The sequence below is a fragment of the Olea europaea genome, unplaced genomic scaffold, assembly GCF_002742605.1.
Source record: "Olea europaea var. sylvestris unplaced genomic scaffold, O_europaea_v1 scaffold1965, whole genome shotgun sequence".
Lineage (NCBI taxonomy): Eukaryota > Viridiplantae > Streptophyta > Magnoliopsida > Lamiales > Oleaceae > Olea > Olea europaea.
This window is the reverse complement of record NW_019237499.1, coordinates 18,737-35,619: the sequence shown is the minus strand read 5'-3', so window position 1 is coordinate 35,619 and position 16,883 is coordinate 18,737. Positions and strand designations below refer to the sequence as shown.

At 33.5% G+C, this 16,883-nt stretch overlaps 2 protein-coding genes across 6 annotated transcripts in view; both read left to right on the top strand.

Annotated features, from left to right (window-relative positions):
• Positions 1-2,579, top strand: part of LOC111379281 — a 4,005-nt gene extending 1,426 nt beyond the window's left edge. The window contains exons 3-6 of one of the 2 annotated variants that reach the window (XM_023002638.1): positions 101-229; positions 955-1,017; positions 1,205-1,329; positions 2,225-2,579. In XM_023002638.1, coding sequence (XP_022858406.1) covers positions 101-229; positions 955-1,017; positions 1,205-1,329; positions 2,225-2,273 — 366 coding nt within the window. In that variant the 3' untranslated portion in view covers positions 2,274-2,579. Of the gene's footprint in view, positions 1-100; positions 230-954; positions 1,018-1,204; positions 1,330-2,184 lie in introns of both variants that reach the window. The other variant, XM_023002637.1, reaches the window with a different exon arrangement.
• A 10,450-nt stretch (positions 2,580-13,029) lies between these two features.
• LOC111379288 lies at positions 13,030-14,412 on the top strand. 4 transcript variants are annotated; one of them, XM_023002647.1, is made up of 3 exons: positions 13,030-13,342; positions 13,703-13,812; positions 13,905-14,412. In XM_023002647.1, exons 1-3 carry the CDS (start codon positions 13,324-13,326, stop codon positions 14,190-14,192), a joined length of 417 nt encoding a protein of 138 aa, XP_022858415.1. In that variant the 5' UTR covers positions 13,030-13,323; the 3' UTR covers positions 14,193-14,412. The 4 variants fall into 4 exon arrangements, with proteins under 4 accessions (XP_022858415.1, XP_022858414.1, XP_022858412.1 ...); XM_023002646.1 differs by having other exon boundaries at positions 13,655-13,812; positions 13,908-14,412; XM_023002644.1 differs by having other exon boundaries at positions 13,655-13,812.
• The last annotated feature ends 2,471 nt before the right edge of the window (positions 14,413-16,883 follow it).

Sequence of the window (16,883 nt, the reverse complement as noted above, 5' to 3'; positions counted from 1 at the left end):
GGGGGCAGATGTTAATTACAGATTTCATTTTACATTTTGCTCCACCTGCAAACAAATTCTGGATTTCCCCTAGTTTATGCTGAACTCTGAATTGTCACAGGAACTCAGTGAAAAGAACATTGGATTGGAAAATGTTCGAATCTGCTATTCACCGTTTTCAAGAACCAGTCATACTGCAAAAGTGGTGGCATCTGTTCTAAATATTTCACTCGAAGGTCCACAGTGCAAGGTAAGTTATTCCATCAATTGATTTCAGGATATTGGAGATAGTTTAGATACAAGCTTTCCAAAATATAGTTGTAGAAAAGATCTTTCTTTGCTACATTTTTGTTGATACTTGATGCAGCAGTAGATACTCACATTTTAGGCAGTATCACCACATTTGTAGAGCATGGGCAGATGCATCCTGATCTTTATTTGAGCAGATTAGTTCTTCCAATATCAGCAATAAAATCATAAGAAATATGAGCAAAACACTACTATGGCATGCCAAAAGTGGATTGGATATTTGAACGTTAGCCATTAGCTAAACTGATTTGTTTGATTGCATCCTTGAGTGAAAGAAGAAGTTTACTCAACTATTTACTGGATAAAAATAATTTTTTGGCTAGGAACTAGACGAAGACTAATAGGAAATGGAATTTTTCTTTATACCATCTTAATACCATACCAGCCATACAAGAGGCCTTTCCTAGCCAAACACAAATTACAGGATTTTAAGCACTTAAACCAGTAAAAGATGGGATGCTTATATAAATGAGTTTTTCTCTACTTCCATCATCCAAATGTATCATTCAGATGATAAGGTAATTAACTAAAGGTTTGCAAATTTGGGTATAAATTTTTGGCTAGGGGTTTTCTGTACAATGGAAGAGAGGTAGGACTAGTTATTGTTATCTAGTTCTTAAAAATTTTTCTAGACGTTACTTAATGTGAGTAATATATACTGAACAGGCTATGGCAGATCTTCGGGAGCGATACTTTGGTCCTTCATATGAGCTTACGTCTCATGATAAAGTAAGCGAACTTTGAGAATTTCTATCATCCAATGCCAGCTCTGGCCTCTGAGTTGATTTACTGTCAATCTGCTCATGTAATCTACTTCTCTAGCATGGAGCTGATCCTAGTCTGACATCAATAATATTTTCAGTTGGTCCTCAATTTGGTCAGAATTTAAAGTTTTCTTGTTTTCCTTCCTTTACAGTATCCTGATATATGGACCCTGGATGAGAAAGATCCCTTCATGCAGCCTGAAGGTGGAGAAAGTGTTGCAGATGTTGTCTCTAGACTCACAAGGGCTTTAACTGTTATAGAATCAGAGTTTGAAAGGTAATGGTTTTTATCGGTTCTCTTATTCTTTCTCGAGCTTGCATTTTCAACTTTTCGATCAAAATTTCTATTGATTTCGAAATCTGTATATAATTGTTTTTATGTCGTTGTTCGCATACCTTGTGCAACTATATATTTGAAACTGTAAGTTAGATCTTTTAATACTAAAATCTCACTATGAAATGCAACATTTGAGCATGCTAATTTCAAATTAAGTTTCACATAGCATCATATGTGTACACACGGAGCACTTTCACCCAAGGACAAAATCATATTTGTACCATAACGTGAGAAAAAGCTTGTTGCTCTATTTATATACGTATATGCTTTGACTCGCATAAATAAGCATTCTTTAACAAAAGAGGGTACTTAACAGGCTCGTACATAGAGGTATTCATATAGAGTTACCTATCATATTCAGTATCCAATCAGATCAGTATTGCCTCATAAACCTATTGACATTGTAGGTATGTTTAGCATAACCAGAAGTTGGTTGAAAATGGAAAGTGGGGAGTCGAAAAGGGAAGGATAATAGACCTTCCCCTTCTGAGAAAAAGGGAATGAAATTGAATTTGCAATGGAAGGTAAAATTTTTGGTTCCATTTGAAATTAGATACCCAACTCTTTTACGCGAACGTGGCAAAAGTCCAAAATTGTTATTTTCATGTCACGCGTTTCAAAACCTTCTAAAGATGTGTCTTCACTCCATGATTATAGATATATCTCTATTAGCCCTTTCCCACTACGTCTTTCCATGGTCTTGTCATTGGCTGAAAACAGATCTCAAATCCTATAATTTGTCATCGTGGATCCTGTTTACTTCCCATGTTTTTGGATGTATCGTCTCTTTTGTAGATGTGCAGTACTGATTGTGAGCCATGGTGATCCACTCCAGATTCTGCAAACAATACTCAGTGCAGCTAAGATACACAACGATGACTTGACATCAATAATGCAGGCAGTCAGCATTCCATCTGTGCTGTCAAGGCACCGCAAGTTTGCGTTACAAACTGGAGAACTTCGTCAATTAGTATAGCTAGTAGCTTCCATGTGGCAGCAAAGCATGTAGTATTTTAAGTGTATTACTGAAATCTATTTTTTATAATAATGAGATAAACATTGCTACTAGATTCTAACTGGAAGTTGCCAGTTATGAAGGTATGGTAATTGAGTTTGAGAAATAATTTTACCTCTTTACATGTATACAAATGCAACCATTATGCATGGAAAGGCTAGATCTATGTACGTAACCTCTATGAAATTTAATATCTACATGTTGCACATTGTGGGTTCGTCTAAGTTGAGCAGAACTAAACATATCTATCCTCCTAGAGTGAGAACTCCAGTTTGACTTGGACGAGTATGTCATATCTATCCTCCTACGGCGAGAACTCCAGTCTTTCTTATCAATTAACTGCATCCCCAAGCTCAAGGTTTGAATTTCTTCACTGTAGTACCCTCATTACTTAGGCCTTAACAATGACTAAATTGGCTTTGCTAGATCCCATGCTATAACTAGTATTAGATGTAGAATAAACCAATTTAAAAATGGCATTAAATGATAGGATTGCTTGTTGACCTATGTGAGTTGTGCAAAAAATAGCATACTCCAAATTCTCAATCAAAGAGCTCTAGAAATCAATTTTGTTGGAAAAAAATGTGAATGAAATATCCCATTGAATTGAATTGTATCCATGAATATAAGAAATAGTGAGAATTTTAGATATCTTTCAATTCAGAATCTAAGATTTGAATTGATATCCTTTCATTGATTCCTCCTGAATTGTATTAATTTATCGTAAAGATTTTATGATAATTGGAATTTGGTTATTCTATATGAGGATCCATGATAAGCATCCATGCGTGAATGGTAAAAGTGTCTTCGGTTCCTATTGGATGTACGCCAATGAGCATCTCTTATAAGTCTATTAGAATTGACTTGTATCAATGAAATTTCATCATCTATACATAACGAATTGTTATGTATATTCATTTCATAATATATGAACCATAAGAACTAACATTCTTTCTTGAGACTAAAACTTGTAGGAGAGAAAATAGATAAATGGATGGAATCAAGTATGATTTATTAAAAAAAAAAAAAAGGATGAGAAAGAAAGAAAGAAAAAAGTTATTTGATTATTGAGGAAAATGCAATATACTTCTAATGTTGAAGATGATTAACTAGGACATTGGTCTAGCTTTTCTTTGGTGTAAAGGTAGTAGTTAAAAAAAGTCATCGACTTCCAGAAAGTGGTACAAGAATGGGACATATCAGGGGACATATAATGCATGACACATGGTTGATCAATGTGTTTTCTCAAGTTATTATATTCCACCTCTTCGATAAAAAAGAACTTAAATCAAAATACTTAATAGAATGACGATATATTTATATATAACATCAATCCCAATCATACGTAACGAAATCGTAGAAAATCAAATGAAATCCAATCCAAAAAATGATTTTGTCTGTGGACTCATCGTGATTAATGTCACAATGTCAAAGGAATCATTATCATAAGGGATACATGGGAAGGTCATAAACGTCTAAAGTAAAATCAGCTTCCAACACATGAAAAAAGACATATAACATAGAATCGTAACCATAGAATAAGGCCCTCATTGAAATGCATACATTCATCCCTTACCCTATGGGAATGATGAGAAGAGATTAAGTCCCATAAAGGCTATAATTGAACATACCATTGTTTCTGGTACAAAGTTCCTATAAAAATGGAAAATAGTTTAGTTAGAGTGTGGGTGAACTATTGATTTTATACAATGGAAGTAACTTATTAGATTTGCAACACACTTAAAAATTGATCACTAATCCAATTTAAGTACCTCTAGAAGATAGGCCATAACTGAAAATTGAAGAGTAACGACAATAAGTGATTGAGTTAAATTGTTTCTCATATAAAACAATTGACTCTAGAGATAGAGTAATACAGAGAAGACAATTTTATTTTTATTTTTTAAAAACCAACATTACACAAAGTGCCTCTTCTTTCAAAAAGAGAATGATGCGTTATTCATATTTCATTTGATGGTTAGAGACAAAATGAAAGCTAACCAATGGAAATTCTAAAGATTAACCAACATGGAAAACAGATATATCCATACTATGTGAAATTATCGACTTAATTTGTTAATTCATTTAGTCTGAATGTTACATGAAGAACATAAACTAGATTACAGAATGGGAAGACCTAGGATATAGAAGATCATACCATGAATGATATATATATACACGTGCGCGTACACACACACATATATGGCCCACTTTAAAATTGCCTTTTGCGAGATCTATTTGATATCCAAAACTTATTAGCCATAGTTAGACAAGTGGAGAATGTCAAGATGAACCGAAAAGGTTTGGGTAGTAGCATCCGCTAGGTAAGTGCCTCGTAGTAAGATGATTAGTTATGAACGTCGCAAACCATCCTATAACGGTATTGACGAACAGCCCTAGGGATGACAATTAGACTTGTCGACTCGAGTCGCCCGCGGCTCGATCCAGAAATGCCCGATCCGACCCAAGCCCTAGCCCCATTTCGGGGAGTCGGCTCGAGTCCAAGCCGGTCTCTGTAAAAAAAAATTCAATTCAATCTGCTGCCAACAGTCAGCAAATTCGCTGCCGGTTAACGCTACAAAATAGCAGTCTTAAATCGGTAGTTGGGGAAAAAAACTCAAGCAGATTCGGCTTGGCTCGATAAGGCCCGAGCCGAAAGCTCGAGTCGAGCCTTAATTTTTTGGCCGAGCTTTTGCTCAACTCGGCTCGGGTTAAAAAAAAAGCTCGAGCCGAGTCCGAATTGGGAGTTTCGACTCGTTGACACCTCTAAACAGCCCTCATTGGTACAAAAATCCCACAACACCTTGGGGTTATCTTGCACTTGTAAGTTGAAGTGGAGAATGAATAAATATAGTTACAATTTGATTCTGTCTTTCTGAGAAAAGAAAGTATAGATTATATCATGTTAATTATGGGCAAACGACACAAATTGAACCTACGCATGGTAGATTCACAATCCACTTTGCTACATCCACCTTTTGACTATTTAGATTTTTTATTTAAGACAAAGGTTGAATTTTGATCATTTCATTTATTTTTTTTTTCCTATTTCTGAGATATTTATCTCTGCGATAAAAAGATTAAGCCAAAACTCAGTTTTTTGTTGTTTTAATTTCAAACTTCAGTGTAAAAAATAACTTTCCAAAAGATGGATAAATAAATGAAAATAAAATGCGTATATAACAAACAAACAAACAATAATCAATCATCAATTAACCTGTAAGAAAAATAATCCATTTTCTTTCTCTTTCTGTTGTATAATGAATAAAATTCTAGGTACAATATGACTAAAATAAATAATAATAATTTAAAAAAAGGAGCAATAATGCCCTCTTGATAGAACAAGAAAGAATTTATCGCTCCTTTATTTTTATTTTTTTCACTAATTCCTATACAATATGATCATGTTATTGATGAAACTTCAATATCAGCTAGGTCTAAAGGTAATTTAGAAACCATGCATATCGCTAAATCGAGAGCTATCGAATCCACCAGCTGTCCCTAACATATGAAATAGGTGCATAAGGATGTTGTGCTTAGCTTCATAATATAATCATGAAGTTGAAAGTACCAAAAATTCATTCAAGCATCTAATTAGAATAATTCCTTGACCAAATTGAATAGATCAAGAACACAATGGTAACAACTACAGTAGGAGTTGAATATGAAATAATGATCTAGGTCGCATTAGCGACCCGTGTAACAGCTATACCAAGCAAGAAGTGTCGAATGACTAATTTATTAGGACAAATGTTGTATAATCATTCATCAATTGATGCCGCTTCCCAAATTAGGTAAATATGCAAATATGTAGCCGTAGAAGTAAGAATAATGACACTTGAGATTATATTACTTTCGTGAAGTAGACAGGAGACCAATTTTGACCTTGGTTTAAGGTAATTTAAAATAAAATCACAAGATTATGATTGCGTAATTGATTAAATAATGTATTTTATTATTATGAAGATATTTTGCTTAGTTTGGTCAAGATTGTCAAATATCGTAAACACAAAGCACATACATCGTCATTTAAAAATACATACAACCAAAAAAGATCTATAAACCCACTACTAGAGACTCAAAATGAACCAAAATATTAGTATACAAAGAGAATAAAACTTTGTATACTTGTGTTTTAATATGTCTCACAATGCTATGAACACATGGTTTGAGATTCTCAAAAATCATTCTATTCCGCGTCATCCAACTATGATAGACCGTGCAAGCAAGTGCAATTCTCTTGGCCTTAGCTAGCCAAGATGTACCTTGAGCTTTTTTCTTCATCCACTTCAATGCATTAAGTATTGTCGTCATTGACCTTCTCATTCCCAATCAATCTTTAATATGTCCCCATATGTTTAAAGTGAAGACACTGGAAAAATAAGTGCTTTCCATCTTCGAGGGTTGAATCACAAAAGATACACAATCTATCAATGTTTAGATACATCAACTTATCCTTCGTAAGAAGCTTTGATTGTACAGCAGTCGAAAATCTTTTTGATAAAAAAAAAAAAAAAAAAAAAGGGTATTGCCAAGTCATGATTTTAAACCTTGACAAGGTTACGAGCCTTGTGAGCTACCAAACTTCTCTACCACACACTAAAGACAAGAAATGAAAACTAGCAGACAAACAAGGATCGAATGTACTCCTTTACCATATCGATACAAACAAATATCTCATTCATACATAATGGTAAATAGGCCTTTTATGATCATCAACCATAGAAATAAAATGAAAGATTAATCATTACCAACTTGATCTCATTGCTCTTGGCAACAATGCATAAACCATTTCACCATGTGTCCGAATAGTCCAAATTCTTGATAGTCAAGGATAGAGTCACAGAGCCATGAAGAGTCTGTTGGAATTTTTTTTTTTATCGGAAATTGGTTGTGACCAATTTTAAATGATTATTTAAGTGGAATTCGTTATTTGGTGAATGAGAAATTAAACCAAATGTAAATCTCTTAAATACTGAAAATTATTGAAAAAATCGTATAGAATATTGTGGAATATTCTAGAAATATATGAAGGAAAAAACGTGGCTTTTCGTATGAAAAATCATGACTCTTGGTATGGGTATGATTAATGTCCAATAATTATGAATTCCAAGAGATACGTCTTTTGGTATAGTTATATCTTTTGACATACCTTTCCAACTACTATATATATAGATCCCATGTGTTTGAATATTATTCATTCAAGAAAAGTCATAGATGTCATATCATTATATTCCAATTTACACTTTGGTTTTGCATAAAACATTTGCATCAAAGTCGTGGTCGTGGTCGTGGTCATGGTCATGGTCATGGTCATGGTAGAGAGGGAATTTCGTTCGAATTCGCTGGTCGAAGTCATTTGGAATGCTCCTATGGTTCGACGTGGTCGTTGTATCTTGGGAGGTGATTGCCAAAAAATCGTTAGCACCGATGCGGGGCAAATTCATTTTAAGGACAAAGAGTTCAACACTTGCCTCGGCCAAAAGTTCATCACTTGCATCTTCATCCTCATTTTCTGATTTCCTTTTATTATGATTTAATTTCAGAAAATGATTAATCTAATTTATATATTTATATTGCAAGGTTCGATCGTTCAAGAATCGAAAGAGAAGGTTCCACGTTCATATTCTTTGGAATCGGTAAATTCTCATTTTGTCTTATTAAATCCAATTTCAATAAGTTGGAATACGTTTCAATTTCATGCAAATAAACGATATGTTTATTGTAAATATAATATGCACAATTATTGGTGTAATTTTCCAACAGAGTCTAGTGCAAGAACTGAATTTTTGGCCCAGACTTAGTGCATAAGTACTTTTTGATTGAGGTTAAGTAGTCAGAAATTTTAGATCCTGACATATTTATTAGATTTATGTTTGAATCTGACGTGTAAACAGAGACCAGTTCTTAATTCCAGATTTTTGCCTTTTTTAGATTCCAAATTTCGAAATTCGTTCAATTTTTGGTTCCGTTGGCAGCAATTGTATAATTCGTGATGATTGATACGAAAAATTGCATAATATTTGTTCTTTTTTTTAATGGAACAAAGTGAGGGAGGGGATTTCCTTCCAAAAGGGTCACAACAATCAGAGGCAACTCTAGCTGCTGTCGAGGATATTTCGGTGGGGAAGTCGACGAGGCAATTGGATTTTACGGGGTTCGAGGATGGACATCATCGTTCATGGAATTGGCATCGTCGGAAGTACTCGATCAATCACAGAAATTGAGTCATCTTATCCAGCCACAGTTGCAGTAGCAGCAGCAACAACCATTGTTAGTGAAGTCGAAAAATCAGCTGCTAAAGCTTCTGCCACTACCACATATGCCATTTGTTGACAATGCAACAAGCTCCACATTCAGTTGCACCTTCCTTTCACCCTTCTGTTCAACCTTCTTTGTGAGTCTTTTCTACTTCGAATCTAAATTTGTTAAACAATTTTGATGTTTTGGAGGAATTGATTTATATACAGCTAAAACTTTGAGTCTTCCCAATGGTGGACGTAGAAATTTTTAGTTAGGAGTACAATCGAACTCTATACAAATCGAATACTTTGTTATTTATTTTTGAATGATTTATACTTGACCTGAGAAAATGCAGATTTACATTCAAAAAATATTTCTTCATTAATATTTTGTTCATCATTTTCATACTTTTGATTTCGAACAGTTAATTCAAGTGATCGAAAGGAAAAATATATAATCAATGTTCAATCAAATAAATACAATTCGTTAAATATAAGTTAAATTGGATATAATCGGTTTAGACACATTCTATGTACACAAATAGAATAGGAGAAAATGCAAATTTAGATTCTAATTAATTAAAAATTTGATTGAAAAATGAAAAATTGTAGTAGATGTGATAATTTGTAGAAAAATTATAAACAAATTTTAAAAAATTAGAAGGGTTAAAATTTTGATAAAAGGTATGAAGGAGAGAGTAAGTGAAAAGAAAAAAAATTAAATTTATCGTGATTTTACCCCTGTTTGGTAGGATTAAAATTAGATTTTTCATAAATTTTGATAAAAGTTAAGATTCCACGAAATATGTTATTAAAATTAATTATCAACTTTGATTTAGATTAAAGTTTAAATTCTAATCAATACCAAATAGGCCTTATAAAAAAAATAAAAACAAAAACACTCAAAAGCTGGGAGCGGGGATCACATGACCCTCTTTAGGTCCACCCCTGAGTCTTCCATACAACCTTCAAAGTCTGGCACTGATTAAAATCTATCCACAGTAGATAATATACCTAGTTCCACCCTTGTCAATAGTTAGCTCTCAATCATTCAATCGAAAACCAACGTTGATGAAGGAATGTAGGTTCACTATTCAATAGTGGGATTGTAACTTCCATCAAAATTTTCATTGTTCACTAGATGATGGAACTTTTCTTATTTTTTTGAGGATGGAAGAATCAAATTATATTTTTGTTTCAATTTTTGCCTCCTCTTCTCCATCTAAATCAAACTTTTCCTTACCATAATAGTTCAGGGACTATTAGTATCCAAGATATGAGTGGAATCCTGTTTAGAAATATTAGAAGGTGTCCATCTCACCATCGAAAGAAATAAGATTATAGTGGGTATAACAAACTGAAAAAATTAGCCAAATTTTTCAATGTAAAGGTAACCGTGAAAGTTGCTGAATAAATAACCTACAGAAAGTAGGCTAGTCTAATCAATCTTGCTTGAACAATGTAAAGAGTCACGTGTTTTATCTCTCCATCAAATCAATATGACCAAAGGTGTGCGTTCATGAACCCCGTGTTAAAGTTTCAAGTAATTCTTGTCAATGTCCATGCCTGAAAATAAGAACAAACCCCAATAGACCAAACAAGATGTCCAAATAAGAACATCCATATCCACTTCACTTAACTATTCATACTAAAAGGATTATATCTACTGATAACTTGTGAAGAGTTTAACCATAAATAATCTCTTAGCCAATCCATCAAATTAGTGGAAGGTTCATTAAACCGTACAGTTATCCCTGCCATAATCTAATGTGCTTCTAATGCTAATAAAACTAATCCATCCAAAAGTATTTAACACTCAAAAATTAGAGATTTATTAGTTATAAATAAGTACGTTACTCAACAAAAAATTTACTTACCAGTTAAATTTCTATATAATGTTTAATATTATATAAATATATTTCAAATTTCTAACAATTAAAATAATCTAAACTAATTTAAACGAATAGATCGAAACAATTAAATCATCAATTAATTTGATTAGCTAATTTATTTAATTAAAACTAAATTTCAATTAAATAATAAATTAGAGTCCAACTCTAATTTCAAAATTTTAGGACAAATTGAATTAACATTTTAATTTAGGATAAAACTCCTTAAAAAATAAAATTCAATTTAGGGTTGAAGGTAGTTTAGTTATAATCCGTTTTAACGATAATTTAAAAAGTTGTGAATTTTAGAATAAATTTTAAATTGGTCAAAATTAAAATTTTAAAATTTTAGGTCAAACCTTTTGAAAATCATTTTTAAAACTGCGTCAAAAGCCCTTTTTGAAAAATTGTATTTTGGCCCAATTTTAAAATTACAAATAGACCCTCCAATTCTTAAATTGCAGAACATTCCCTTATTTTAAAATTGTAAATTGCCTTTTGAATCAAAACTGTAAGAAAGAGCCTTTAATTCCATAAATTACATGAGAGTTCCCCATCCCAAATCAACCCCAAAACCCTAAAATTATTTAAGGGTGTCACCGACTTGAGACTACGATGGGATGTCACCGCTCTCACACAATGATGACATCTCGCTGTCCCACAGTAGGGGCACTCTCTAGTCGTTGCTGCCACTTCCGCTACCTTTCGACCTAATTTTTGACTAAAAATTGATTCTTCTTCTCAAAAAGGGATTTAGAACATAAAAATTAGTTTTCTTATAAGCTAAAAACAAGAAATCAACAACAATCAACCACCGATTGTTTCTATGATTCAAAACTTCTAACAAATACAAAGTCGGCTTTAATAACACCGTTGGAAATTTACTTATAGATGCACAATGAAATATAAAATATATTTCAATTCCTTTCAAAGATTGTCTTTTTGTTTAGATGTTAATTGTGATTCGAATTTGCTAGAGATGGTGGTTTTAAGTCATCAACAAAGCAACTTATGTTTTTAGTGAATTTGATGTCGGGTCTTGATCTCCAGGTAGAAAAGCGGTCTCGATTTTATAGCTCCAACATTAGTTCATAAACTCGCCCCTCTCCTAAAGCTATGCTATTAAATGTGGTCAACTAACGATTACAACTTCTTAGAAAAGTGTTCCTCCACTTTCAAGCTCATTAGAGAATCGTGATCACGAAAAATCACAATCTCTTCGTCCTCCTCGTGAATCTTGATTTACAATAATATTTTCACACCACAATTATCCAATTGTCTAGTCAACATAGGAGAACAAAAATGAGAAACAAGGGGTTTCTCTTTCTTGTGCCAACAAGAATATGATATTGTAATGTGTGCTAAGAAAATCTAAAATCCTAGTAGTTTATTAAAAGATGTTTAACTGGACTTGACACGCCATTAAACATAATCGATCTATTAGTTAATTAATTTAATTAATTAAACTTAAGCTCATTAATAAACAATTCAATTAATTAATTTTACAAATGTTCCACACTTGTGAATTAATTAATTTTTAATACAATTCTTCTAGTTCTCGCCTTATGTGTTTTACCCATTAGATTATCGATTACGATGCCGGATATCATGAGTTATTATGTACTTACATTGGTCAAGAATTTTGATATCAATTTAAGCGAATGAAATATAGATCAAAATCTCTTACTATTTAAGAATGATAAATCCCTTCTTAATCATTCAGTTGCTTCATATAATTTTTTATACACTCGAAAGATTCTGTATTAGTGATTCTTGATAGAGCAATATCCAACATCAAAGTATAAATGTTCTCATATAAGAAAACTATGAACTTCAAGTCGAATGACCAATTTCACTACCGAACATTAGAGATTAATCACTGACACTCAAAATTATCCATGTGGAATCTCTGTAGCGAATCTCTAATATTTTGTTTTTCTTAACAAAACATTCAAACATCCATTTAAATATCACTACATTTTAATTTGTGAGATCAGCTACTCACTTCATAAGTAAGAAATATTACACATACTGATAGATCCATAAAAACAATATCATTATCTCGTTATTACTCAAGACTGCTGATAATTTAAGATTCAATCATATAAAATTTGTATATCACAATTACAACTTCTTGTCATTAATAAATTATCAAGATTGGAATCTATAAACTCCATTAATTTAACTTGTTTAAATAATAATAATTGAATTCTAAATAATAAATATACCATAAATAAAAATACAAGCGTTTTTGAGTTAAATATTTCATTGGCCACTGAACTTTACACCATGTCACGACTTACTCACTGAATTTCATGAATTGACCCGTTGGCCACTCAACTTAGCTCCGTCCATCTCCATAACTCACTTGATTCAAACCGTTAATATACAGTGCCTACGTGGACAATGAAAAAATGAGCTGGCTGGTTAAATGCTTCCAACTAGTATTAAAGAGCCAAATCATATTCTACGTTAGCAAAATCGCATCCAAACAATACCTTTTGCCAATTATGTACACGATTTTTACCAATTTATTAGACGAACCAGTAAGAGTGACAATCAATACAACCCAAAAACCCTTAGCTGCAATCAATTACCCTCAATCCAAATCCCTGAATTGAACCCGTAATCGTGAATTCCGTTTTCCCCAAATCAAATCTCTCCCAAATCGAACCATTAAGCATGAAATCTATTTTCCCTAAATTGAAGGGTGTGAACCCGAATCGAATATACTTGGTCGCTGTGAACAAACAAACCGCCATTGTTGAACATTCTTGAAGGCGTGCACATGGATGGTTCACCTGAAGGTATTTTCGAAACAAGTTCTTATGTAGCTTATTAAATCAGTATTGTTTAATTTTTTGATGTGATTCCGAGTTTAAATTTATATTATTATATCTGACTATGAACATTGCACTACTGAGGAACCTTTATTGACTATGAACATTACACTGTAGAGTTATATATTTTTACGGCTTATTTTAGTTTAATTCTAAACAGAGAGATTAAGAAAAAAGATGCATTTTGTTCTGAAGTGTGAATATTGGTGCTAGTTTTTGTGGGTTTTGCATACATGGGGAATGCATGATATGTAATGTATGTGGATTATATATATGTAGATTCCTAGTTTGAGATTGTTTTTGAAATGGGATTGCATGGCAATGGAGATCAAGTAATGGACGAAATGCAAGAGGTGAATGATATCGAGGTAGATGATTGGCTTGAACGCGAGTTGGAACCAGTTGAATCACATTACAACACAAGCCAGGATAAACGAGTAAGTACATTTCAATTTTTTATTTTTTATTTTTTTTTACCTCTCCATGTTGGTTGCAAAGTATGACTAATCGTTGAATATGGTATGTGGAGAAGGGTAAATTGAATGCAAGAAGGGAAAAATCAGCTTCATCACAACAAACTGATATGGAAGCACAATCTTTTCAACCACGATATCTTCAATCTGAGCCAGCAGCAACAATTTGCATTCAAACGGGCAACCATCAACCTCCCATGATGACCATGAACTGCGATGAAAAATATGTTGACGAATGGCAAGACACGACAGAGGCCAAATCAGCCAAATTGAGATCAGCCAGGGCACAGGCACGATGTCAAACGAAATATACAAAATCAAAAAGGCATTGCCACGATAAATAATGTGAAATCAGTTTTGTTGTTTTTTGTGTTTGGGTTTAGGTTACTGGCAAATAACTTACAAACTCTGTGCAATATGAACAACAGTTTGGTGTGCTTTTTTGTGTAATTTAGCAGTTGGGTACAAGAGTTTGGAGCTCCTTTTTTTGTTGAATATGTTGCCTTCGTGATAGTGTTGATGGATGCTTAATAATGATATCAATGAATGGATACAGTTTTTGAATTTGATTTGTACCAGCAAGTTTATTTAATGTTTTTACTTCTTGGTGTAGATATGCACATTGTATAAATAGAAGGTGCACTGAAGTGTAGTGTCTCTATTCTTTGTAACACCTCTAGATGGCATAGTCTTTATGTTTTTGAAATCTCATTTTTGTGTCAATAACACCATTGACATCATAACAATTACTTTAAACATCAATATCAAAACACGATATGATGGTCACATGGATACTCAATAAATATGATATGCTGGTCACTCCAATCTTAAAATACTCTCAAAACATTCCAAATTTTGACGTCATTGTCAATACATTATAACGACACCAATGCTACAACAAACTCTACAGCAACATATAAGGTTACATTTCATTTCATGGAGATCCTCCGTTTCATTTCTCGTTACATTCCATAAGCCTAGAATGGCTAAATAAACAAGTGCTACAACAAACTCCAAAATAACATAAGCAGTTAAACTACTTTTCACAAAGCTACTCCATTCGGTTTCCCGTTATCTTTATCTCTTTTACCCTTGCGGGATGTAAATTTTACCGAGATATCCATATCCTTTTCTTCGGTTATTTTAGCAACATTTATCAACAAACTTGACAACTCTTTAATTTCTAATGTAGAACTTGACCGACCCTCAAATTGCCAAAGATCTTCTTTGTTGAGTTACTTGAAATGACCGTAGTCGTTTGTGCAATAGAAGAATAGACATCCTAAGTTTTTATTCTTCTTTTCGACCTCCATGCATTTCTCAAATTCCATGCCACATATGTAGCATGGTTTCTTCGTCGGGTAATCAGACGGGTAGTGGTTGGTTTCTTGCAACCATGACAAATCCTTTGTTCTTTCCTGTCATTAAATTAAAATGTGTTAGTAGCAACCAAAGGGGAAAAAAAAAATAATAATAAAACCTCCAAACAATCCACAATACACATAAGATTTAATCCATCTATTCTTCAAGGAGAAACTTAAATTCAACATCATCCGGAGAACATGACGTTTAATATTTCAAACAAAATATAAACCACTATACTTCCATTTGTGCAATTTTCAAATTCAATTCAAGAAATCGATAATGTATTATCTGATTTGGGATATTGCATTTTACCCGAAATAATTGTATAATGTTTTGGAACCCAGGGACTTCGCGTGCGAGTCAGGAGAAATCAATTTTAAGATGTTAGGTCTGGGATGTCTTGATCACACTTAGGGTTCTTGGGAGATTTGCGTCGAAATCTGATTTGGGGAAAATCGATTGCAACTCAAGGTTCTTGGGTTGGATTTTTTTTCACCCTTACTGGTTCTTCATTTTGACAAGTATTAGTCTCTGTTTAAATAAATCCCAATTAGGTAGGGTGATTCGTTTTTTGTTTTTGACTCTTTCTTTCTCCATGTTACCATGCCTCTATTAGAGTAAATCATGGGTCGTAATTTCTGCTTTCTGTTAATTCTTGTAAGGCTATTTAATAGCCAACGTTATTATTCAATAAACAAGTCATTCATTCAATTCGTTTTGAGTTCTTGATCTTCTGCTTTCATTTTTCTATCCAGAACAAATTGGTATCAGAGCCCCCACTGGGCCTGAGAGAAAGAAAGCCGCAGCCTTTCGAGTGACTTGCAAACACAAAGGAGAGAGAGAAAGATATGACGAGTGAAGGAAATTTTGTCCAACCTGCAATACCTCGCTTCGATGGGCACTACGACCATTGGAGCATGTTAATGGAGAATTTCCTGAGATCCAAAGAATATTGGAGCTTGGTGGAGATAGGATATACAGAGACAGAAGAAGAAACTATGACAGAGGCACAACAGAAAAAACTCGAGGAGCTGAGATTGAAGGATATGAAGGTGAAGAACTACCTGTTCCAAGCAATCGACAGAACCATTCTAGAGACCATTTTGAAGAAGGACACCTCAAAGCAAATCTGGGACTCCATGAAGAGGAAATACGAGGGAAATGCTAGGGTGAAGCGTTCAATTCTCCAAGCATTGAGGAAGGATTTTGAAACACTTGAAATGAAAGTAGGTGAGAATGTCACTGATTATTTTACACGAGTTATGTCAGTTGCCAATAAAATGAGGACATATGGGGAGCAAATGAAGGATGTGACAATTGTGGAAAAGATCCTTAGATCCTTAACTGACAAATTCAATTACATAGTTTGTTCAATTGAGGAATCTAAGGATATAGATGAACTCTCAATCGATGAATTGCAAAGTTCATTGATAGTGCATGAACAGAAATTCCACAGAAGCAGTGGAGAAGAACAAGCCTTAAAGGTGACTTCTGAAGAAAGGTTTGGAGGAAGAGGGCGTGGTAGAAACACTTTTAGAGGAAGAGGTAGAGGCAGAGGGCGCCAAGTCATTAACAGAGCTACAGTTGAATGCTACAAATGCCATAAGCTTGGCCATTTCCAATATGAATGTCCAACTTGGGATAAAGAGGCCAATTATGCAGAGTTAGAC

What these genes read in the sequence shown, in the direction of transcription:
- LOC111379288 (XM_023002644.1), top strand. Translation starts at nt 13,681, where the DNA reads ATGGGATTGCATGGCAATGGAGATCAAGTAATGGACGAAATGCAAGAG. An exon ending in ACACAAGCCAGGATAAACGA is followed by an intron (nt 13,813 to 13,904) that starts GTAAGTACATTT and finishes TGGTATGTGGAG; the next exon opens with AAGGGTAAATTGAATGCAAG.